Source organism: Anoplolepis gracilipes, chromosome 1 (genome assembly GCF_047496725.1).
Source record: "Anoplolepis gracilipes chromosome 1, ASM4749672v1, whole genome shotgun sequence".
Taxonomy (NCBI): domain Eukaryota; kingdom Metazoa; phylum Arthropoda; class Insecta; order Hymenoptera; family Formicidae; genus Anoplolepis; species Anoplolepis gracilipes.
Window position 1 is genome coordinate 20,972,498 of NC_132970.1, and position 26,172 is coordinate 20,998,669.

The 26,172-nt window shown below is 27.1% G+C and overlaps 3 protein-coding genes across 9 annotated transcripts; all 3 read right to left on the bottom strand.

Annotated features, from left to right (window-relative positions):
• Positions 1–555: 555 nt before the first annotated feature.
• Positions 556–5,413, bottom strand: LOC140669032 (odorant receptor 46a-like). Its single transcript, XM_072898473.1, has 8 exons — positions 5,310–5,413; positions 4,881–5,134; positions 4,221–4,687; positions 3,740–3,844; positions 3,452–3,607; positions 3,144–3,267; positions 974–1,191; positions 556–673 (listed from the first exon to the last, which is right to left on the bottom strand). The coding sequence occupies exons 1-6, from the start codon at positions 5,411–5,413 to the stop codon at positions 3,214–3,216; spliced, it is 1,140 nt and encodes a 379-aa protein (XP_072754574.1). The 3' UTR covers positions 556–673; positions 974–1,191; positions 3,144–3,213.
• Positions 5,414–6,049: 636 nt separating this feature from the next.
• LOC140670534 (odorant receptor Or1-like) lies at positions 6,050–12,152 on the bottom strand. 2 transcript variants are annotated; one of them, XM_072901202.1, is made up of 6 exons: positions 11,391–12,152; positions 7,745–7,998; positions 6,872–7,353; positions 6,599–6,703; positions 6,249–6,404; positions 6,050–6,165 (listed from the first exon to the last, which is right to left on the bottom strand). In XM_072901202.1, the coding sequence occupies exons 1-6, from the start codon at positions 11,492–11,494 to the stop codon at positions 6,112–6,114; spliced, it is 1,155 nt and encodes a 384-aa protein (XP_072757303.1). In that variant the 5' UTR covers positions 11,495–12,152; the 3' UTR covers positions 6,050–6,111. The 2 variants fall into 2 exon arrangements, with proteins under 2 accessions (XP_072757303.1, XP_072757296.1); XM_072901195.1 differs by lacking the exons at positions 6,050–6,165; positions 11,391–12,152 and adding an exon at positions 8,384–8,536 and having other exon boundaries at positions 6,333–6,470.
• A 458-nt stretch (positions 12,153–12,610) lies between these two features.
• LOC140670496 (probable 4-coumarate--CoA ligase 1) lies at positions 12,611–26,154 on the bottom strand. Of its 6 annotated transcripts, none has more exons than XM_072901145.1 (10): positions 25,979–26,153; positions 22,019–22,253; positions 21,496–21,703; positions 18,466–18,635; positions 18,119–18,308; positions 17,728–17,882; positions 17,281–17,464; positions 15,767–16,092; positions 13,450–13,645; positions 12,611–13,107 (listed from the first exon to the last, which is right to left on the bottom strand). In XM_072901145.1, the coding sequence occupies exons 2-10, from the start codon at positions 22,250–22,252 to the stop codon at positions 13,022–13,024; spliced, it is 1,749 nt and encodes a 582-aa protein (XP_072757246.1). In that variant the 5' UTR covers position 22,253; positions 25,979–26,153; the 3' UTR covers positions 12,611–13,021. The 6 variants fall into 6 exon arrangements, with proteins under 6 accessions (XP_072757246.1, XP_072757236.1, XP_072757225.1 ...); XM_072901135.1 differs by having other exon boundaries at positions 22,019–22,325; XM_072901124.1 differs by having other exon boundaries at positions 25,845–26,153.
• Positions 26,155–26,172: the final 18 nt, after the last annotated feature.

Genomic DNA, 26,172 nt, shown 5'->3' on the forward strand with positions numbered 1-26,172 from the left:
CTATAAAATAAAATTATTGTTATTATTGTAATAAAATGTAGCTATATAGAGTTTATTTTTAGTTAGCGCACAATTTTTGATATCATTATTTTTGTAAGAAATTTGTACAACTTTTTTAATATAACTTTTTTCAATTAAAGTACATATTTTTTACAACTTTTTCACCTTTTTATACTTTTTTGTAAAAAGAGATTTTTTTAGAGATATAACTAATACTATATATATATATATATATATAAATGCACATATGCATATGTATATTATGTACATATAAACAATATTTTCTTATCTAGAACATATTTATACTAATATATTAATTTTATTTTTTTAATCAACAATAAATAATTGTCACACTTATTATTAATATTTGAATGGATTACATTTGTTTGCTCTTTTGCAATTTAGATGCGGTACATACATGATACGACGACAAAAATTAAATAATTTTTTCAATACAAAAAATACTATCAATAATATTATGATAAAATAAAAGAATACAAATGCATAGATATCGATCATGTTCTGTTCTATCCAGCTCTGAGATCTAAGCGGGGATTCTAAACTTCTATGTGGATGTCGAACGACGTATTCGATCGACCATATTGCCAAATCTAACGGCGGCACTGGTCGATCCCGAAATTCACTAGATAATTGTTTCATATTTTTTGTATAACTGCATGAAAAATATTGTATTATTAATAACACATCTTAATTAAATAGAAGTAGAACAGAATCTAATAAAGCACACCTAAATAAAAAATTAAATTCTAAAAAAATTATTTTAATAAATTTTTGTTACAGTAACTGTTTTATATTATTTTAAATTATTCTCTTAAATTATTCGCATATTTATTATTTGCATAATAATTATTATATTAAACTATTATCAAAATTTATCTACAAATCGTCTAAGTTTATAATAAATAAATTTTATTAAAATTATTAACACATCAAAAAGGTTCAAATAGCATACCTTTCATTGTAAAGTATTTCTTCAAGCGCATAACACGGATTCTGTGGATAAAGTTTTAATATCTAACGGTACAGCGACACCTTTATGTACTAATAAGGCCACATTAAATTTTTTATCCGTAAAAAATGGCATTCCGATCACTGGTACACCTTTCCAAATAGCTTCCTGTGTACTGAGAAGACCACCGTGCGTCCAGATTGCTTTTACATTTTTGTGAGCTGAATATATAAATATATTGCAATAAACATTATATCATTTGCTAATTATTTTTAAATTTTCAAATAATGACATCTATTTATTATTATGATAAAAACTTTAGCACTTATCATAGAGATTTCAGAAAAAAATGTAATAATTTGACGAAAGCTTACCAAAAACTAATGATATTATTAATTATTTCAAAAATAAAATTTTTCGCTAATCAATTATATAGAAAGAATTATACAGAAAGCCAAAGAGAAGACCAAATATTTAATCTTTGTAATATTTAATTATCTTATCATACTCTGATGGTATCATCATATGAGATTAATGATTCATATTTTTTAAAACTGATAATTTTGAAAATGAAGTCTGGAAAAAAATGCGTTGCTTTTAATTTATTATTTTAATTATTTATTTATTTTATAACTGTAATGAAAAGTATTGTGAACAAGATGTATACTAAAATAGACATATGTTAGGTTCATCCCAATTTTCTTTGTTAAGCTGAGAATATATATATATATATATATATATACAGGGTGTCCCGAAATGACCGATAAATATTAAAAAGTGGTTCTATGAATTTATCTAATTTATGTAATTCTTTTATCACTTGTTATTTTGCCGTACCTGAGCGCGCGAAATTCTAGTCCTGTCATTCGTGATCTTTAAATCTTTCTAATTTGAAAACTATTGTAGCCTCGACATTTTTGTATTAAATTTTTCGTCTTAAAATTTTCTAAAGAACCTGCCATTAAAATATTTACCGGCATTTTCGGGACACTCTGTATATACGTAGAGACATCAGTCAATGAGACTAATAGCTAAAAACACTTGTGCATTTGACAGAACTCTACTCAAACTTCGTAATTGACTTGGTCGACCAGGAGAACAAAGAAGGAACTCTCACAAAATTTACCGACAAATTAATTGCTGTTAGTACGAAAATTAAATTTTTCTTTTACGTCGAAAAAACCAATTAGAACGGAGTGTCCATTGAGTTAAACCTTTTCAATGCTTTGTTGCTTAGACGATCGTCGAATATCTAATAGAAAATGTTTGTTAAAAAGAATTTCTATCAACATAATATTTTCATTATCAAATTTTCACAGGAAAAAAAATATATAATTTTTTAAATTAATTTTGATATATATTGAACTTAATATTGAACGGAAAATATGTGCTTGTGTAGACTTGTGCAACATAAATAATAAACTATACCTAATTGTAAGTTAGAAGAAAAAATTTTATAAGACTTAACTAAAAATATAACTTTTCAAGATAATTTCATATTAACTATTAGCTATTAACTAAATATAAATTATATAAAAATTTTATTTTAAATTACTAATAAATTTAGTATATACAATAAACGGATATAGTTATAAAACTAAACTTTTGATCAGCGAATATTTGAGATTAATACGCAATAATTATTAGTAAAAGTTTAATATAACTAAAATATAGTCATTATGTATTTTAATAATTGAGAAAAATATAAAAGTAGATTTTCCAAATAATATGTACAAATATATAGATGCTCCGATAATAAAAAGGTGTTGATTTTACATGTATGCGTGTATCTGTACGCGCAACTTCAAAATCATGAACATATGTGTAATTACACGATGAGGAAAACTAATAGCTTGCAAACATTGTTGTTTTCCATCCGCTTGGAATTTGACAAGCAAACGAAATATGTGAAACTAGTGTGGTTGAAAATTATTTCAAGTTCGAGATGTACACACTTTTCAGATTTTCGCAAGCAGAAAACGTGAATCATAGAGTAAAATTTATCATAAGGTGAGTGAATGTTTATGATCAAAATATTTTAAATCAAAAGAAGTGTGCGTGTGGTGTAATAAATTCAAAGATAACTAAATGGCACATAAAAATAAAAAAAAAAATATAATCAACACCTGTATCTTTATTATTGAACTGCTCTCATATTACACGTCATACTTACGTCTTATATAAATATAGAACTATGTTTTAATGAAAATAAATTTTATTTCAATTAACGATGTATCTTTTAATTAATTTGATGCTTGCTGCAGAAGATTAAAAGCTGAATAAGATGTTTTACAAATCTAGAGAAACAAAATTAAATTAATAATGTTAAAGATTTTATATAATCTGTTCTTTTATATAATTTAAACATTTAGAAAATTATAGTAACAACAATAGTTAAAATACTTTTTTTTAATAAAGTTAAACTTTGTGAGTGAAAATTTTGCGATATAAATGTATATATTTATTTCTGAGTTTACTTACCCAGGTAAAAGTGTCCAGAGATAATGCAAACATTCTATTACTGGAAAACGTCAATCCTTTTTGACTGTTTATCATAATAAGTATCAGGGATCTGCGCTCATGCAAAGTAGTCATTGTCCAAGTGCTAAAATAAATGCTATTTGCAATATTTTTGCTCTGCAAAAAAAGAAATTGCCGATTATACATTGCCATTTGTGCAATCAGATCTAATATTTTCTTGTAATACAATATTAATATTTTGTATTTTAAAATTTTGAAATTTTATTGAAATATTACATAATTATTTACTTTTAACTCAAGCTCGTTCCCATACCAGCAGTAAAAAAATATCTGCAGCATTATACTGCTAAAATATAATGTCAAAGAAAGACACTCGATACTGAAAAGTTTTGTCTGCAAAATTAATTTAATTTACATATTATAACAATGCGAAACAAGTGTATAGATGAAATGTTTTTATATGTTATATTATAAGTTCATAATATAATATATCAAATTTTAGAAAATATAAAATTGCTATTACTGAAATATATTATTAATTGCTTATAATATTAAAATATAAGATATCTCAGAAATAAAGTTTATGTGTATCTTATTTTTTACTCTTTAAAATATAAAATATTATAATTATATCGTGTGTAATTTAAAAAATTATAATGTAAGCAAAATTACTTTTGATTAGAGAGAGAAAGAGAGAGAGATTTATATTTAACTACAGAATTAATTAAAAAAAAGAAATAATCGACAAAAAGGCATATATTATTCCAACCTTTGATATCAGGAAAATACTGGTGCAGAGAATAATCAGACTAAAAAAAAAGAGGACCATGACTGTCCAGATGAATAGTTCTCCTATTTTTTTCACAAAAGAGTGCATAAGTATATGATGTCTGATACATTCCTCAATTGACGCGGTTGCATCCTTTTGTAAATTTACCGACACCCTAATATTATCTCGTAATCGGCGACAAATTAGCTCGATCTGCCCGCAGGCATGAATTGTGAAACCATAAACGAGAGAGTCGAATGAAACGTTAAGCATAATCGCATAAAAGAGTGCTGCAGCTTGTTGTAAATACGTTGCCACATATGGAAATAACTTGGAAACGGAATAGGGAACATATGATTTCGTAGGCAGAATCCATTCATCCTTGCTGAATCCCAGAATTGGCGCGATCACGAAACCCAGAGCAGTGGCTTGCGACATGATTAAGAAAGAAAGAGTGCTCCACTTAGCTGTCATAAATATTTCGATTTATTTCACTAAAAGACTTGCTCATTAGAATTCGAACTATCATGAAAAACAATCAGTGCTTTAAAATAAATTTTCCGTTTTATTAATGATAATTAAATTGTTTGTATTGTGCTTAGTTATATAAAAAAAGTTTTTCAAATTATATATATTATTTAATAATTATTTTAATTATACCTTTTCGACTATGTATCTCTATTATCATCTTTTCCGTCGAATTTCTCGGTTGACACAGTTTTACGCGCAGACAATCCAATAACTCTAATACATCATTCTTTCGTAGTAAAAAATTTGCATATTTTAAGCATAATGTTACATAAGTTGATGCCAAGAAGAGTCCTTCCGTTAACTCATCGATTCGATCACGCGTACGAATCAGTTCTACCACCTCGAATATCGTAAACTCATATATTAGGAAGAAAATTGCGTATCTGCAAGTATACAGTTTATATGATCAATAGCTTCTAATAACTAAAGAAAAATTAACTTTCTAATCTGATGACTTTAATAATTTAATATAAAATTAAAAGTAATTTTATATTTATTTTAATTCTAAATTTTCTAACAGATACCCTATGCGTGCTTATATTTTATGCGCTTAAATACTTGTAACAGAGGTGTAGATAACCAACAACGATGTTATCGTCTTTCCCCTCTTGCCATGCGCCACAAAACCATAAGACCTTAAAATTCACTGGTAGAATGTCCATAGCTGCGATATCTCTGTGTCATTTGGTATCTCAAGACGATAAAAATTCTTCCCTTCTTAATAATGCATAATGAGTTAAAGTTCGTAAAAAGAAGAAATTTCCAGTAACATTTTATGATTGTAAACTGTACATTAATAATATAATAATAATATACGTACAATATCATCGAGCGTATTTAAATTTTAAAGACGGTCAATTTGTGATATCGCCAGCTATGCAATCTTCCTTCAATGTTGTATATGTATGTATATTTTGGCTCTATAGATTGTCATCGCGGAATAAATTTATTCAAATGACAACTTTCATTCATGAAATATTAAATAGTGTTGCGTCTGCTTTGTGAAAAATATAGCCGGAGTAAATAAAATGTAATCAAATGCACATAGAAATAGTCCACGGATATTAATGACATAGACATAATATCTTTCAATCTTCTTATTTATATGAGTCGGATCTACAATAAATTAACTTTTTAACGTTAGATAATATTATTATATAGTAAAAATAAATATTTTAATGCATAGAAAGTATTCATATAAAATATTAGTGTATTAAAGCATAAAAATATAAAGAATGTAGAGAGAAACGCTTTTAGTTCCAAAGACTTTTTATGTATATTTGAAATATACACGGACAGAAAAAAAACGAAATATATGTAATTCTGTATACAATTCATTTTTTCTATAATTTTGTTCCAGTTATATCGACGTCTGCTGAAGAACATTAAAAGCAGAGTAAGATGTTTTCAAAATCTGCAAGATAAAAAAAAGAAGATTAAGAATTATTGCTGTTCAGATCAAATATATGTATAACTAGAGCATCGCCCTAAACTTACCCAGGTAAAAGTGTCAAGGGCCAAGCTAAAAATGCCATAATAAGACAATTTCAATCCTTTTTGACTGATGAACATCATGAACAGCAAACTTTTGCGATCTTTTATCGTGGCGGCTGTCCAATTGCTCAAATATATTGCGTCGCCGATGCTTTTACTCTGCACACGCGACAAAAGAATTCCTCGTCATTCATGGTAAGTTTTAATCCCTTTTCTTGAGATGATCTACAATTCGGTCACAAAATTATAAATAAACATTATCTGACTAGAACAATTATATGATTTTATGTTCCGAATGGTTCATCGCGAATTATAGATCGACTAAAATTAATTATTATATAATTTTTTATCACCTTTAATTGTAACTCGTTTCCGTACCAGCAGTAGAAGAACACTTGAAACAACATGCTTCCGAGATATAGAATCAATGAGAGAAATTCGACGCTGAGAATTTTTTTCTGCGAAGCAAACTTACAATTAGTTCAGTATATTCACGCGATATAAATATACGCATTGTGAATTAGATTAGCAAAAAAAGATATTTAATATGATGTTAAAATTTTTTACATTTTTAATTAAATTTTAAGAAATTAACAGTCGATCGTAAGAATTTGAGTTTACGTAACCTTAGACATTTGAAAAATACTGGTGCATAGGGTGACCATGCTGAAAATAAATAACAACGTCACGGTCCACACAAATAATGATTGTATCCTGCGTACGATCTCGTGTACGCGTAAGTGATGTTTCACGCACTCGCTAATCATCACGTCTTTATTCAAATCTAATTGATATTGTGCTACATCCGAATAATTCTTGAAGATTTTTGACAGACGATAACATAGCAACTCGATCTGTCCACAAACGTGAAGAGTAAAACCGTAGACGAGGGAATCGAACGAGACGTTGAGTAGAACGCCATAAAATATGGCACCTGTATGCTGAAGATATGTAGCTAAATACGGATATAAACCAGCTATCGAGTATGGCAAGTACGTCTTGAATGGCAGAGGTCTGTCGGTATCTTGAGGTCCCATAATAGGAGCAAGCACGAGAGCTATACAAGTGGCTTGAGATATACTCATAAAAATTCGGACGCACCACTTGGCTGCGATAGACGTATATGTATATTATTATTACTTTTTTTAAATTATTATTTTAATATATTATACATATTATTTTAATATTAAAAAAAAATGTATACCACATATTTAAATAGAATATTGTATGTCGTAAAATATTGAAAAATATTAATTTTTTATTTAATTAAATTTGATATATTTTCAGTAAAATTTATGCTCTCTCACAACACACACAAATCTTAATATACTATCTCTAAATAAATGTATTATTTTCAAAATTTGTTATTAATAATATTATTATTATATTATATGTATTACAATAATTATAATAATACTATTATATAATAATTTTGGTTTTAATATTAAAATTCATTATTTGCAATAACTTTGTTAAAATGATAATTACTGGATGAGTACCTTTACGATCGTACTTAATCAGGATTAATTTTTCTTCAGAATCCCTTGGCCGACACGTTTCGCAACGAAAACAATTCAGCAACGTGCACACTTCATCTCGTCGCGCTAAAAAGTTTCCGTACTTCATACATAAAGCTACATAAGTTAACGCTAGGAAGAGTCCTTCTGTTAGATCTTCGATATGATCGTGAGTTCTTATTAGTTCAATTACTTCGGATATCGTAAATTCGTATATTAAAATTACTATAGCGTACCTACAAATTTAATTATGTTTTAATAAATAAAAGTACCCACGTCTTATCATCATATTATAACATATCAATTGAGTGAACGACGAATTATTTGAATTTAACTAGAAATTATAAATGTAAGTAGATTTCCTCTAAATGATGTATTAATGTACAATAGTGTCTCTGTAGTAATAAAAATGTTATCAATAAAAACATTAATAAGTTAGGTTTTAAAAAGTTTAGAGATAGAGAAAGAGAGAGAAAAAACACAACAATCAAAAGTTAACTATAGACCTATAGAGAGTACAATTGTCGAGAAATTCACATACGTATATAGTCACACATTTAATTCTATGATATATAGACATAAGATATGTGATTTAAATATACCACATTTTCATTGTCGTACCTGTAGCAGAAACTTATAAAACGAACGAAAAGACTGTTATTATATTTTTCGCTCCATGCACCGCAAAACCACAAAACTCGGAAATTCAATGGCAATATATCCATTGCTCCGGAATGATCGTTTCAATGTTGTTTCACTTGAGCACTCTCTTATCGTGGTTCACTATGTCTTGAAAATATGCAACTTATAGGAAAAATATAACGAAACATATCATGCCTTGTCAACGCTCGTTGTCATGAATTAAAAATGAAGTCGCTAGAACGTTCTTTATAAAGTATTCCTTAACATTTAATGTCGTCGAGGGAGACTTTCTTCGCTGATTTATTTTATTATTATATTTTCTTCCTTGCATTAGTTTTCAATTTTCTTATCAAACGTCTGCGACGATGTACTTGTATGTTATTTTGATAAATTATGAACTTGCATAATTTATCATACATTATTGTAGGGTAAGGAATATTGAAAATAAGAAACATTGTTACTATATCAGAAAAATCGAAGAATGCATAAAAAAATCTGAAAAAATTATAAAAAATACTTGAGATAATACTTTATTTTTTCACGTAATTGCCATATACATTCATGCACTTATCGTAACGTGAAATGAGTCTTAAAATTCCACTTTTAAAGTTACTGCACTTGAACTTTTTGAACCTTCATAATAAGACACCTTCTTGAAGCTCTTGATCCGAAACTGTTGTTTACCAAAGTCAAAGTAGACTTGAGAGAGGCAAAAAAACAACGTTTCGACCTTTAATTTAGGTCCTTTTCAAGTCTTTCATGACATAATAAATCAAGAAGTTGAAAAATTTTTCCGTTCTAACGTCGAAGGTCGAAACGTCGTCGATTGTTAAGCCTATCAAACATATAATAAAAGTATAAAGCTTAATTAAACCAGTTTGGTCGATCAACAATAACACCCAATCATTTTCGTCACTGGCGACATATAATTTTATCAAGTTTTGATTTAATTTTTTTTTACAAACTTGTACAAGCCTACCTAACATACTCTACCAATGTCATCGCATCAATGTTGCCACAAGCGGAGAAAAAAATAGTGGCAATGACTTTTGGAAACGCCCCTCTAATTATATATATTATTACTAACTGTGAAAAATTTACCTGCAAACTTCGATAAAAAAAGAGTCGAAGATGAAAAGTTTACGAAGTAAATAATAACTTATAAGCCTATAAAAGCGCATAGAATAAACTGCTTTTTTGCATATATATCTTTTTAAATTATTTGAAAAAATATGCAGTACATAGAATATTTTATTTTGCACTAGAAGCAGATATAATGTGCTCATTTTTGAAGATAATCTACAAAAAAAATAGGTTTCTAATATAAAAATAATAATCAATATCTCTGGTAAATATATAATAGTACAAAAATACATGTTAATTAAGACAACGATATTACATTTGCTAAAGAGTAAGTAGAATGTATTAATTCGATGTTTGCTGCAATAAGTTGAATGCAGAGTAGGACGTTTTTATAATCTGCACAGATTTGAAAGATACATATTAATTGTAATTTGCAAAATGTACATATATATTTGGATTGAATTTACATCATGCGTTTTATATGTATATTTTTTTAACTTTTTTGTTGTGTATGTTGTGTAGGTATTTACTCACCCACGTGAAAGTGGTAAGAATTAACGCGCAAACTCCATAAAAAGTAAATATCCTTCCTTTCTGGCTCATTATCATTATAAACAACAAATTTTTACGTTGTTTTGTTGATATTATCGTCCAATTGCTTATATAAATAGCGCATGCGATATTTTTAGTCTAAATAAAAAAAAACAAAAAAATACATATATATATATATATATATCTATAACTCTATATACATACTTATAGATAGAAAAACTTATTCAGCATTTATATGATAGATATATACTGAGTAAAAAATTCTTACACTTACAATTAGTAGTACGTAAAAGTCAATAAATTATTCATGATAGTAATATATAAAATTGCTTATATCTCTCAAATGATAAAATGTTTGATCTACGTTTATTAATTATAAGATTTTTTTATTCACCGTATATACTATCTATTATATAAATGCTGAATAGTTTTTTTAGATACTTTCTATATGTATATGTATGTATATGTCTGTAAAATATGTTAAATTTAAAAAAGAAATAAAAAGAGAAAATTTATTATTAGCAACACCTTCAAATCAAGTTCATTGCCATACCAACAGTAGGTGAATACTCGGAACATTATTGATCCTAAGTACATGATAAAAGAATTCTGGACTAAAGAGCTCTTTCTGCAATAAAATCATTCGCAATATTGTTTACGTTTTAAATTTTATCACTCAAGTTTACAAATATTAATGTTGAATTATGTTTTATACGTATATCTTTATACAGGATGAGTCAAAGAAATCTGATGATTTTCAAAATAAAATAACAAATATATATATATATATATATATATATATATATAAAGAAGATATTTTATTACTTTCGACATATGATAGATGATAGTACAAAGAGTGATGTGCAAAAAATTTATATATTTTAGGCAGAATATCACGAAAGGTAAAACAACAAATAAGACCTCTGTTACAGCTTCCACATCGTTTCTTATACGAGCTCGATTATTTCACATATCGTGAAATGATGTATTATAATAGCAATGGTATACCTATCAACATCATATATGTAAAAGGGGAAAGAAATATATATGCACGTGTTTATTGCATGCGCGCGCATGTGTGTGCACATATACACATACTATGAGAAATAATATAGAAATAATATTTATTATATATTTATATATATATTTATTTATTATTATTTATTTAGATATTAATATTATATTTATTATATATTATAATATTATATTTATTAATGTGTGAAAATTCTTATCACATATCTACACACTAATACTTAATTGATGAATAAAATTAAAGACAATTTCAATTTTGATATATTAATAAAATGTTTTTAACAAAATTATTTTTGCTTAATATATATGTTATAATTACCTATAACAGAAGATGCCAAAACGTATTATTAAGTTGCTACTCTCATGTTCTTCCCATACACCGCAGAAACGTAAAATAAAAAAGTTCACCGGCAATATATCCATATTTTTATCGCTGCATCTAACGTAACAGTTTGCTGTTCTTCCCCCAGCAATGACAAAATGTTACCAGTTTAGAATTCTGAGTCTTTGACTACAACGTTCTTGCATTAATAACGACGATGCATGTATAGCTATAGCATTATGTTCGAGTGCATTATTTCTTTTAATGTCGTCTATTGGGATATAATATTCGTGCTTTTCCCATTGTTCTTTATATTTTTATATATTCGTTTTTATATTCTTGTTAGAGAGTTAACATAACTCAGTGACAATACCTATATCATGCAAGCCTTCAATATCAGTAGAGAGAGTTATTACTTATTTGAAAAGTTTTTCTTCTACAATATCTTTTATAAATATGAAAATGGTCAAATAATCATAAAAATAAAATAAAGATTTGTAAAATTAAAAGTTTATTGCGGAACATATTTTTCTACGGAAACAAAATATTTTATACAATTGAATCGTCTTACTAAAAAAATACATAGTAAAATTGACAAATTTTTACAGAAATATCTTTCTTCAATCAGATCGAATGACAATTCATAGATAATAATACCGACTTAATAAAAAATAGATAAAATTTCGCGATACTCATCGATATGTTTTAATTATTAAAATAACGTTAATTGAGAAAGAGAAACATGAATTTATAAAATGCTGTTTTATTTAAAATATAATACAATATATGAATTTCAAGTATAAATTCAAGCTACTATCATTCCAAAAGATTAGTCTAATATATAAATATATATAAATCTCTTTATATGTAAATTTGATATATAAAATCTGATCATATACACACGCATAGATATGTATATAATTTTTACAAAGTTCATTCTTCTTCTCTTTTATATATATAAATATATATATATATATATATATATATATATATATATATATATATACATATCAAAATGATAATGATTACTAAATCACAATTATATTTATTACACTTAACAACTGGATTGAAAAGTATATTATTCTTTTACAAAAATATATATTTTTAATGTACAGAGTAATGCAAAACAATCTAAAACAATCTTTTTAAATTTAAACATATCAATAATAGAATACAATTTTAAGATAAACATTTTTACTATCTTTAAGCAACTAAATAATTTTTTTCCTTTTCTTTATTTTATATATTATGCTTAATATTTGCTTTTCAAAATTATAGATTGGAATGTATTATCATTTTTTTTATATTTTCATATTTAAAATAAATCTAATTATTCTGGCGTTTCAAATGATGTCCAATGAAGTACTGCATACAAGATCTTTTGTAGGCGTGCACGTGTATGTATACTTTCTAATAAAAATATACAATATGTATATATATTGTATAATTTTATTGGAAAAAACTATACATTGCACATATGCAAAATGTACGCCATATGTACCCGCAAAATTATATTCCCGTTCATACATATACATATCGTTACGTGAAACTTTTTATATTATTGATTTCATTTTATAAACAGTTTTTTATTAAGGAGAAAGAATTTTTATTAAATTTCGGCCTTAAGTTTAAGCCTGATACTCGCTCTTCAATTTTGATCTTAAAATTTTTCCAGTAGCATTCTTCGGGATTTCATTAACAAATGTAACCCCACCTGAAAAAAGAAAAATGTGCAAAACTTGAGTCTTAAAGTTTTAGTTATCTAGTTCTTTTTCACATCTGTGTAAATTCTTATTATGTATTAGATCTTTAATTTTATTATATTATTAAAAATATTAAAAATAATATATTATTATTATAAAATAATATAATATTTAAAAAATTAGAGATTTTTTTAGTATACTTTTTGGATATCCAGATAATAATTATTCTAAAAATTATAATATTTTATTAATTTAGTTAGCTTATGGTTAGTTAACAATAAAAGTTACAAAGGAGTTAAAAATTTTCCGACGCTAATGAAATTTTTGAGAATTATGAGTTATTACATATATACCTTCGAGTTGCTTGTAATCAGAGACTTTTTCTTTCACAAAGTTCTTAATGTTTTCTTCCGTAGGGTTCTTACTCTTGCTGGCCACTATGAACGCTTTCGGTACTTCGCCATACCTTGCATGTGGAATTCCGATCACTGCTGCTTCGTTCACATCTGGATGACTTCGTAGTAATGCTTCCAATTCCGCTGGTGGTACCTTCGTTCAAGAAAAATTAATATTTTAAATTCGACAAAAGAGGTAAATACCTAAATACATTAAACGTTGAGAAATAAGATATTATCAAATTACCTTCAAACTCATTGTACGTGTGAAATTATGTAACGTTATATTATATACATATTGAAATTGGAAGAAAAGTAATGTCGTATTTTTGGATCAAAATTGGAACAAATTTATTTATATTTAAAAACAACTTTAGTCTATAATGTAATGGCCGTTGTTTTCTGTAACTTTTTAACATCTTTTAGCCAGCTGCATAATTCCTTGCGCGTAGAACTTGTGCGTTTTTTTATCGAAAAACTGTTGAAGGTAATTTCTGCAATCTTCCAAAGAAGTGAATGTCTTATTATTAAAGAAGTTTTGCAAGATTCGAAATAGGTAGTAATCAGAAGGAGCAATCTGGCGAATATGGCGAATGTGGCAAAACTCCCCAATCTAGTTGCAATATTATTTCTCGAGTAGTCAAAGAAACATGAGGCCTGGCATTGTCTTGATGGAATAAAACACCTATTCACCAGTTCTGAATGTTTTTTTGAAATGACTTCCTTCAGTTTCTCCAATTGGGCTCAGTACTTATCCGAATTAAGCCGTACATTCTTTGGAAGAAGCTCATAATAAACGACGACACCCTTTCAGTCCCACCAAATACACATTATCTTTTCCTGACGAAGTCCAGGCTTTGGAGTGGTCAACGGCTTTTCTGATTGCTTTCTTCAGGATCGTTTGCGCACAGCGTTATTGTAAATAACCCATTTTTCATTACCCGTTATAATTTGTTTTAAAAATGGGTTAGGTCATTTTCGTTGCATTTAAGTAATGAATAGCAGGTGGTAATGTGAGCGATTAAATTTTTTTCGATAAATCATGCGGTACTCAAACATCAAAACAATTCACATAACCCAGCTTAGATAAATGCTCGATAACACGATAAATGAAGTATCTGTGCAATCTATCGCGCGTGTATCGTTGATTATTTTCGATTAAATTCTTGATTTTGTCATCATTAACAACAGCTGGTTGTTCAGAGCGGTCCTCATCTTTGAGTGTCGTGTCACAAGTATGAAATTTTGCAAACCACCTCTGGCACATGCGTTTAGTTCCAGCATCTTCTCCACACACCGCACATATTTTCTTTTTCGTTTGCGTCGCGTTTTTTCCTTTTTGGACATAAAAAAGCATCAGACAACGAAAATATAGTTTCTTTTGCTCCATTTTTTTCTCGATCTTAAGTGAATGCAAACGCTTCTACATATGTTTCATGTACGTTAAATGATACTTAGAGATCCCATCTAATGTCATCTATCGTGCAATATTATCTAGGGTGAAATTTCTTTATTATAAAAAACACTAAAAACATCTATTCAGAAAATATGACATTACTTTCCTTCCAACTCAATATAAAGTATTTAATAGAAAGAGGAACGTCTTATAATGAAAACAATTTTTCTTGTAGTGGAAGTAGTAAAGAGATTTCAAGATCAATTTAAATTTTTTTTAAATGGAAATCTTGAATATTTTATACAAATCCATTCTTTGCAATATCTGCTTAAAAAGTTATAAGGATATAAATGGTCAAATATTGAATATTTTAGGAAATATTTTTATATTTTGATCTAATTATGTAAATTATGAAATATCTCATACAATTTCATTTTCTTATTACCTTAATAATTTTATACACAGAATAATGAGAGGAATTATAATAATGGTGTAAAAAAATACATATAATTGTTTTCAAGAAAAAATATGTAACTACTCGTTAAAAATTCATTTTTTTAAAGACAATTATGTTTTTTATACTAATCTCCTTACTCTGCGCATAAAAGCACTGACGCAAGATAATAAAAAAAATAAATAATTACTATCTTGCGAGATACTTCCTTAATTTATGTAAAATTATGTCAAGTTACGAGATATAAAATATCTCGCGTAAACTATTCAATTTTTGCCACTATGTCTTCATAACTCTTTACGTAGAATATTTATAAGAATCGATTTATATAAAAAAATCAAGGTAGTTCCATTTATGTCATTGTCACAACAAATGTATATATTATATAAAAGAGACCCTTTTTTCTTGCTAGAACAAACTCTTACCTGGAATCCCTTAACTTTAATAAGCTCTTTCTTTCTATCTGTAATGAAGAAATCATAATCTTTATCGAAATAAGCAATGTCGCCTGTTTTCAACCATTTATCCTCGGTTAATGTTGCCTTCGTTGAGGCTTCATCATTCAAATATCCTTTCATAACGTGAGGTCCCTTAACCCATAATTCCCCAGTTTCACCAGGAACCGCGATATCTTGTTGAGTCTCTATGTTCACTAAGCGTGCTAAACAACCGTCTATGTTTTTTCCGATGCTTGAAAATTTCTTTCCATCTTCAACGAATGATACTGGTGAACATTCTGTCAATCCGTAACCTTGAAAAATTATTTCAACTTTTTTAAATAGAATCAGATGGTATTAGGACTGATAAGCAATAATTTCAATTATAAGCATAACAAACAGTGAAACCTAACAAAGAATTAATTATTAGTTAATGGCTGTTTCAGTGAAATTTTGTTATATTCAGTGAAATTAAAACATAGAGCAATAAAATTTGAATGTTTTTATTGAAAATCAGTGAAATTTGAAATCTTTAATAAAATCTAGTCATTTTGTTATTTTAATCAATAACATTTTTACTGAGTTTAAGGGAGAAAAGTTTAAATATAATAGATCATAAGATAAACAATTAAGATTAATATGTGGTGTCATTCTATTGATTTCTTTTTTGGTTTATATTTGAATTAAAATATCTTAAAAATCAGAAAAGAGCGTAAACTCTACCCACACATTGCCACTGTCATTTTAAGCTCATTAACGTCATTGTTCTATTTTTGTTATTTGATTGTTATTTAATTATTAAAATAGAATAAGAATAAAGCAATTATGAAATAAAAACAAGTTCGTAATTTTCTGATTACTATTTAATAATCTGATTAATATTTAATAGGATAAAAGGTTTTATAAAAATAATATAAAATTTAGATTCAAAAATTAGTTTTCAATAACTACAAGAATGATTATAATTAAATTAAAGATTAAGCAAACAATGACAAAGTAAAATATGTAATTTCAAATATGCATAAATAAAATTGCAAACCGAAAAATATTTTATTAACTTGATATAAGTATTATGATACTGAATTAAAAATATTAAGCAATTTCTTAACGCAAAAAACTATTTTACTAAATAAAAATTGTTATGTTTATATTTTTTAGTAAAAATTATTTAGAGAAGTATTACAGAAACAGTCTCCATTGATTAATTTCGGTATTCTTTTTTAAACTAATACAATGAAAATAAATTTGTCAAATTTTGTGAATTTACGGTACATTAAAATGCAATATTAATTTAAATAACAATAAAATTTAATACGTTTTGATTGATTTTATTTCAAATATGTCGATTTGTTAGAGGTTTCTATTATTTTAAAAAATATATCCAAGTCTCTTTATAAGCTCGCGCGTGTGAAAATGCAATTCCAAACTGGTTTCGCAGAACTCAATAAATGTTTCCGGATTGAGAGTTTTTTTATTAAATATTTAATTTTTTAAATGCTTACCTTGACGAAACTTTATAGTACTGGGGTCAATACTGAATTTGTTAAATAATTTGTCGACATCCGTTTCCGCAATAGGTGCAGCGCCACTCACTATTGTGTGAATGCGTTCAAGATGTTGCATTTTCACGAGAGGAGAAACTGACAAGAATAATATAATCGGTGGTACTAAGTACAAAGAAGTTGCCTAAAAGTGTATTAATCATGTTATTGTAAATTTGAAACGTTAATTCTTTCATGAGTTTTTTAAAAGAAATTTGAGAAATTTGAGATTTTTTTATATGATAAATAATTTAAAATAATAAAATCAAAAAAATTTATTTTTTACTTTTGGATTAAACATTTTTAAAAGTAACGTTCAGTCTAGCATTTTGCACGTTAACCGAAATTTTTAATAGTTTACAGAAAAATCTAGTGAGCAAAATATGCACACAATAAATGCTGATTTACCTTGCCGTTTTGTAAGACATTAAGGAACGTTTCCGGTATAAATTTTGGAAGGGTGACCATTCTGGCACCAAAAGTAAGACGCGAAAGTATCACACCATTCATTCCGTAAATATGGAAAAATGGTAATATTGCGGGAATTATTTCTTGATATGTACCTATAACAAACAAATAGAAAGTAAGAAATTGGAAAATAATATATAGGAAAATAATAAATATCGAATAATCAATTAATAACTAGCAGAACAGAAGAAGTCATTTCAAAGAAAACATTCTATAAGTAAAATTATAATAAACAATAATTTATAATAATTATACTTGTATAATTTGGTAAGATTAAATAACAACACGTATAATTAAAAATTAAATAATTATTAAATAATATAGAAGATACTTGTAGTAGAAAAATATGTATCGCCAAAACAGGATTGGCACATCATGATATTAGACACCAGATTGCGATGTGTCAACATAACGCCCTTTGGTAATCCAGTCGTGCCACTTGAGAATGGTAGAATTGCTACATCGTCGCAAGTTGCACTTGTATTTATAGGTGGCAGTGATTTTCCTCGTGTTATGAGGTCCTGAAAAATTTTGAGTGAAAAATTTTTCCTTATTTTTATTTAATATTACCGTAATTTTTTGTTTATAACATTTAAATATTATCAAAATATATATATATATATATATATATATATATATATATATATATATATTTAATAAATCCATTTCAACACTAACATCAAAAGGTATTGAACCTTCTGGTATAGAACCAGTTTTCTCGTCAATCACAATAAAAGGTGTTTCAGGTGGAAGACAAGCTCTTGTTGCGGCCAACACTGTGGATGCAATTGAGGTTGACGTAATAACTGCTTTGGCATTGGCTCTTAACATCTGCTTCGATATTTCATCTGAAAATTTTGCATTTCCATTCACTATAGCGTAATGATACGTTTAAGGATGTATTGTCATATGTCAAACATTGACAAAAACATGAAAATTTCGACTGTTCTACTACATATTTCTTCTGAATGTCTGTGCAAAACTTGAACGCAATTCTATGATTACGCAATGTGGAAATTATTTAGTTTAAAATTAATAGTGATTTTTTATGGAAAATCGCGTCTTTTTAACACTTACGTAAAAATTACATCAATTATGTCAACTTTTACAGTTTTACATAGCATTTTAACTTGGAATGTTTCTAATGGTCCACAGTTACTACATACCATAGCAATTTTTGATATAAAATTTTCTCTGTATTGGATTTACTAAAAATTGTAGCAAATATGATCACCGTTTATTATTTATTTATATTGTGCGTATATGTATATGTATATGTGTATATATATACAGGGTGTCTCATAACTAATAAGCCAACGCTCGTGAGTGGGTAGAGTACAGTGAACTAAACAAAAAAAGTATTAAATCATTTTGCGATTTTCGCAATAATTATTAAAATATTAATTAAAAACGCTTAGCGAATAATATTATACATATCTACAAGATGTTCGATAATAATCGCCCCAACTCTCTAGGGCAGATAGAGCAGGTCAAACTGAACATAAAAGTCCTGTATCATTTTGCGATTAGCGCAATAATTATTGAACTATTAATTAAAAACGCTCAGTATGCTGAGTGCTATATGCGGCGCGCGTTCCTACGCTGAGCGTTTTTTATTAATATTTTAATAATTATTGCGAAAATCGGAAAATGATACAGGACTTTTATGTTCAGTTTGACCTGCTCTATCAGCCCTAGAGAGGTGGGACGATTATTACCGGACATCTTGTACATATGTATAATATTGTTCGTTAAGCGTTTTTAATTAATATTTTAATAATTATTGCGAAAATCGCAAAATGACCTAATACTTTTTTGTTCAATTTACTGTACTCTATCTGTTCACGAGCGTTGGCTCGTTAGTTATGAGACACCCTGTATATACATATACATATATATATATATACACACACACACACATACACATGTATATATATTGAGCTGAATAAAAAGTAATGTCGTATTTTTGGATCAAAATTGGAACAATTTTATTTATATTTAAAAACAACTTTAATCTAATAATGTAATAACCGTTGTTTTCCATAACCTTTCACCATCTTTCAACCAGCTGCATAATTCCTTGCGCGTAGAACTTGTGCGTTTTCTTATCGAAAAACTGTTGAAGATAATTTCTGCAGTCTTCCAAAGAAGTGAATGTCTTATTATTAAAAAAGTTTTGCAAGATTCGAAATAAGTGGTAATCAGAAAAAAACAATGTCTGGCGAATATGGCGAATGTAGCAAAACTTCCCAATCCAGTTGCAATATTTTTTCCCGAGTAGTCAAAGAAACATGAGGCCTGAAATTGTCTTGATGGAATAAAACACCTATTCACCAGTTCTGAATGTTTTTTTGAAATGACTTCCTTCAGTTTCTCCAATTGGGCTCAGTACTTATCCGAATTAAGCCGTACATTCTTTGGAAGAAGCTCATAATAAACGACGACACCCTTTCAGTCCCACCAAATACACATTATCTTTTCCGGACAAAGTCCAGGCTTTGGAGTGGTCAACGGCTTTTCTGATTGCTTTCTTCAGGATCGTTTGCGCACAGCGTTATTGTAAATAACCCATTTTTCATTAACCGTTATAATTTGTTTTAAAAATTAATTTGGGTTAGGTTATTTTCGTTGCATTTAAGTAATGAATAGCAGGTGGTAATGTGGGCGATTAAATTTTTTTCGATAAATCATGCGGTACTCAAACATCAAAACAATTCACATAACCCAGCTTAGATAAATTCTCGATAACGCGATAAATGGAGTATTTGTACAATCTCTCGCACGTGTATCGTTGATTATTTTTGATTAAATTCTTGATTTTATCATCATTAGCAACAGCTGGTTGTTCAGAGCGGTCCTCATCTTTGAGTGCCGTGTCACAAGTACGAAATTTTGCAAACCATCTCTGGCACATGCGTTTAGTTCCAGCATCTTCTCCATACACCGCACACATTTTCTTTTTCGTTTGCGTCGCGTTTTTTCCTTTTCGGAAATAAAAAAGCATCAGACAACGAAAATATAGCTTCTTTTGCTCCATTTTTTTCTCGATCTTAAGTGAATGCAAACGCTTCCACATATGTTTCATGTACGTTAAATGATACTTAGAGATCCCATCTAATGTCATCTAACGTGCAATATTATCTAGGGTGAAATTTCTTTATTATAAAAAAACATTAAAGACTCTATTGAGAAATTACGACATTACTTTCCTTCCAACCCAATATATATATATTTATATATTTTTACATACACGTACATATGTGTTTTTCATTTTTTCTTTTCTTGCAATTGATTTTAAAACATAGTCATCATTAAAAATTTTTGATTTGTTTAATTGTTAATATAAATAATTTTAATTTAAGAATTAAATTTACAAAAATTTAATTTATTTCTTTCTACATTAATTTCTTTCTATATTAATTTCTACATTAATTTTATGTTTTAATATTTTAATTCTTTTTATAATCTAATTATAATAATTAACAAATAATATTTGATAATTCTTTGATACTTTAATTTTTCTTATAATGCAGATATATTTATTTGATTTTCAAAATAGTATAATAATATACATATAAATAAATAATAGTATAATAATATATAAATAGTAGAAAATCTTTTTTTTTATTTTGATAGCATTTTGTATTGTGTTATCGAATCGCGCGTAAATCAGAAGAATATCTAAAATAATTTTGTAAAGCAACTTACCAACCGTATAATTTGGATTCATTGGAGTGATAACGAGTCCACCTGATAAGCCTCCGAGGAAACTTAAAATCGCGTCCGGAAAATTAGGTGCGACCAATGCTATCACATCGCCCTCTTTCAGACCTATGTTCCGCAAACTTCTGCCAATATAATTTGTCGCATCTTTGGCTTGAGCATACGTATATTTCTTGCCATTTATACCACATTCCTACGCAAAATATGTCATAAAATTAATATCGATATTGTATGTTAGTGTTAAGTCTCTATACATTATGTTTGCCTCTAATATAATAGCCGCTATAATAGTTTCAACAGTTGATTGCGCTTACGTTTAATCATACTTTCCGTTTTTTGTAAATATTTTTTTTCTTAATTTCTTTTTTTTCATTTTCTCACAATTGATTTCATTAAATAATTTATTTAGTAATCTGCTTGAAAGAAACGACGCGTTCGATTAGAATCGCTACACGTAAATAGATTATCAATCATACGAAATAATAATTTATTAAATTATTAAACTTACCAATGCAATATGGTCAGGATAATTTTCAATGTTGCTCCAAACAAATTCGTGAACTAAAGTTTCTGGATAAGAAATATCATTAGAAGGCAGAAAAATCTTCTCGCCATTTGAGCCCGTCACAATAATTCTGGTTTGTGTTGACGTTGATGCACACCTTAATGTGGAATTAAACGTCCTTACGGCAGCATCTAGTACTCTTAACCTTTGGATACTGCGGAGTGCATGAGTCGCCATACTTGAACAATAATTTATTGTGATAACGACTATATTGATTTATTGTGTCAATAGATAATAAGCCACTTGTACTCTGCAAACGCGCGACAAGTAATTACTATATAATTTAAATGAGAGAGAGAGAGAGAGAGAGAGAGAGAGAGAAAAGAGAGAGAGAGAGAGGAAGTTCTTGAAATCTATAAAATAAAGATAAAAATTATATTAATAATAATAGTTTACGAGCCTCTAATAAAAATTCTAATAATAAATATGATATGTATGTACATTGCAAAGAAAAAAAGACGAATGTTTCATATCTATAAATATTTCTAGTATCATTATCTATAGTAAATATCTTATTATTATCTATAGTAACTACATTCTAGTTTAATTCTAATGAATGGTTAATTTTTTATTCCATCTATTACAATAGACATAAATAGTTACATAGCATAGTTACATATGTACACATAGCATAATTTGACTTTCATTTTTTCCTTTCATTTTTTTTATAGTACGACATTACTGCACAATTAAAAGCAGAAAAAATTATTTAGTCGTAATTATATAATGATACAATAACATAAGGAAATCAACTATTTTTTCGTAACTATTTATGTTAATAAACATTCAATATATGTAAAAAAAGGTCCTAATGACCTCCGTCTTTATGAATATAATGTATATTAATTTATTAAAATGATGAAAAGATAAAAAATTCTATGATTTTTAAAATTACATAAATTTTAAAAATCATAGAATGAGTAGAACGTTTTAAATATTTTTATATATTGATCACGCGATAACATGTGGTATCAATACGCGAGATTGCTAATTATGCAAGCCAATCGTTTGTAATGAAAAAATATGGTTATAAAATTATTCTATTTACGAGTACATAAAAACTTAAAGAACGCTATTATTTTGTATCCGTTACATTCAGTTATAATATTTTCTTAGGCAGTAAAAACCATGGATAAGTTTATTTCAATTTTACATGTGTGTTTAGTATTACTTTTTAATAAATTACAAAAGAAATATAGTATCAATTTTGCTTGTTGTCTGTAACATAAAACAATTTTAATTCAAAACATAAGAAAAATCTTGTAAATATAAAAATTTAAGGAATTAATTCTTCTGAAAATTATTGTATATTATATGATTGTATGAAAAAAGAAGAATATTCTTCTACTCTTCTTTTTTTTAAATAAAGGCGCCTTACAGAAATATATTTCAATTTGTGTATAAATTCTAATATATTAAAATAGAATCTTATTGCAATTGTCAATAGTCTTCTAGAATATATTTGTATAATATATTTGTTATAATAATGTATATGTTATATATTCAACATATACACTATATATACATATATATAGGTGATACGGTCATTTTGAGACACCCTGTATATACATATATAAATGTTTTGATATAAAGACTTTCGAACATATAATAATTTTCTAAAAACATTATATGAAACGGCAAAATATCGCGTTTAAAATGTGAGATATATGATTATTGACTACTCGTGTGTTTTTTAATGACGATTACGTAATAATATTTATATGTTCCTGTACAATGATAATTTTTTTAACAATAAGATACATAAGCATGTTTTGTGTATTTATTTATGTTGTAATACATTTTGGTTGATTTGTTTATAACCGTTTCAAAATCAAGTTAATCATATCAAGCGATAGTTATCAATGTCAGGGGCATGGCAATGTTACGTAGGTTGTAGAACGATTATGACTTTGAGTACGCTGACTCACCGTAGAGAAATCAAATAGAACAGAACGCTTTATAAACATGACTAGACAGTATATAAAATTTTCATCCAAAGTTCAAAGGACATTTATCGTTATTTTTATTGCTTTATCATTGTATGTACTAGATTGCCGACATGTTATCTTTGTAAACAGGAAAAGATAGGAAAAATCTTACAAAATTTTATACTAAAAACAATTTCTTAAATAGTAAAAAAAAATGTAAATATGAGCAAAAATTTGTATGATTAGTATTATATACGAATATTATCGTTATTTAAATATTAGGTAAACATGCAGATTAAGCATGCCTAGAAAGGAAAAATATTTGTAAAATATTTATTTATTATTATTTAAACATAAATATGTATCTTATCGACTTTGTAATATTTATTTATCGCACAACTTTTTTTTTGCTGCGGTATAATTTAAAAAAAATTATCATTAGTAATAATAATGTTAAATTAATGTTTAACAACAATAAGAGAATTGAATTTTAAAAATGTACAATAACGAAAAATATTTGTATAATATCAAAACAATGTAGGTAACAATTTCCGAAAATAATAGATCTTCAACTTTTTAATGTCATAGAACTGTCATACAAATAATATTTAGAAGAGATATTTATTTATACTTTTTTTATAAAAAAAGCACTATTGTAATTGCCGTCAAGACGTAAAATATAATCATAAAATAACCGTAAAATATAGAAAAAATTTTGAAAAAAACCAATTACATCGTCACAATATGTATATAAACACGTATACATGTATCTACATTCTATATATATATATATATATATAAATATATAGAAATTTCATGACTAACAATAAGTCAAAATAATATCGCTTTTTACTTATATATTGTCTGTTATTCATTTTCATAAATAATAAAATTAAAAACGCTCAGCGTATGAGCGCGCGCTGTATATAGCATTCAGCATATGCTGAACGTTTTTAATTAATATTTTAATCATTATTGCGCAAATCGCAAAATTGTAGAGGACTTTTATGTTCAGTTTGACCTGCTCTATTAGTCCTAGAGAGGTGGAGCGATTATTACCGGACATTTTGTATATATATATATATATATAATATCGTTTACTGAGCGTTTTTAATTAATAGTTTAATAATTATTGCGCAAATCGCAAAATGATACAGGACTTTTCTGTTCAGAATAACACTCTCTACCTTCTCTTAAAAGGTGTTGCGCGAGCTATCGGACACCCTAATAATAATTTGATTATGCAATTATAATTAATTACAAAATAAGAAACTTTTTATAGTGATAAAATTATCACTGTATTTAACGATTTTGGAAACATTTATTTGTGCAAAACAATTACCTAATGTTAAATTAATAAACAATGGTTTTAAAAAACGCATGTTATGATTTAAAGTTATTTTCAAACAAACCACAAAGTTATATTTCTAAAATATATTTGATGCTTATTTTTATTTGTCTCAATTATAGACACATTATCTTTATAAATTTTCCGTATTTGTTTAAAAAATATGTAAATTATTATACAGTTATTATATTTTTATTATTACCGCGAGATATTAATGCGTCTCTTTTTTTATATTTAATGTAGATTACATAGAATATATTGTATAATATATAATCTTCGTAAAATTAGCTCTCTCTCTCTCTCTCTCTCTCTCTCTCTATATATATATATATATATATATATATATATATATATATAAACTATACAACAATATTTATTCAATAAAACTTTTCTACGTTTTATATTTTTTACGTGTCTTTTTTTTTCGAAAGGCACTATTTCATTATCAGTTCGCGCTATAATTTATCACATTCCATAAAAAAATATTATTTACATTCTCTCTTTCTTGCTCGCTTAGACAGTGTGTTGCAGGATGTACAGATCTAGGATTTATTTTTAACAATGTCACAACACTATTTCAGTGATATATTAATACACAAAAGATAAAAATGCAACGTTGTAAATTACATCAGAGCACTGCAATATGAGATTTACACTTTCGCATATGAAGCACAAATTCTAACGTAAAATAAAATAACTCGCAAATTTCTAATGCGAGAAAATTCACGCTAGAGGAATGGTTCTCAATTGCCGCTTATGTGGCACCAATGTCTATGCGTGACCGTTTTCACTTGTGAACTGAAGAGTTATCCAACAAAGCG

What these genes read in the sequence shown, in the direction of transcription:
- LOC140669032 (XM_072898473.1), bottom strand. Translation starts at nt 5,413, where the DNA reads ATGGACATTCTACCAGTGAATTTTAAGGTCTTATGGTTTTGTGGCGCA. An exon ending in AGAGATACATAGTCGAAAAG is followed by an intron (nt 4,688 to 4,880) that starts GTATAATTAAAA and finishes TATTTATGACAG; the next exon opens with CTAAGTGGAGCACTCTTTCT. An exon ending in GTATTTTCCTGATATCAAAG is followed by an intron (nt 3,845 to 4,220) that starts GTTGGAATAATA and finishes TTAATTTTGCAG; the next exon opens with ACAAAACTTTTCAGTATCGA.
- LOC140670534 (XM_072901202.1), bottom strand. Translation starts at nt 11,494, where the DNA reads ATGGATATATTGCCGGTGAACTTTTTTATTTTACGTTTCTGCGGTGTA. An exon ending in GAAACGAGTTACAATTAAAG is followed by an intron (nt 6,405 to 6,598) that starts GTGATAAAAAAT and finishes TCGCGTGTGCAG; the next exon opens with AGTAAAAGCATCGGCGACGC. An exon ending in CCCTTGACACTTTTACCTGG is followed by an intron (nt 6,166 to 6,248) that starts GTAAGTTTAGGG and finishes TTTATCTTGCAG; the next exon opens with ATTTTGAAAACATCTTACTC.
- LOC140670496 (XM_072901145.1), bottom strand. Translation starts at nt 22,252, where the DNA reads ATGGCGACTCATGCACTCCGCAGTATCCAAAGGTTAAGAGTACTAGAT. An exon ending in GAATCCAAATTATACGGTTG is followed by an intron (nt 18,636 to 21,495) that starts GTAAGTTGCTTT and finishes CAAAATTTTCAG; the next exon opens with ATGAAATATCGAAGCAGATG. An exon ending in ATGTCTTACAAAACGGCAAG is followed by an intron (nt 17,465 to 17,727) that starts GTAAATCAGCAT and finishes ATACACTTTTAG; the next exon opens with GCAACTTCTTTGTACTTAGT.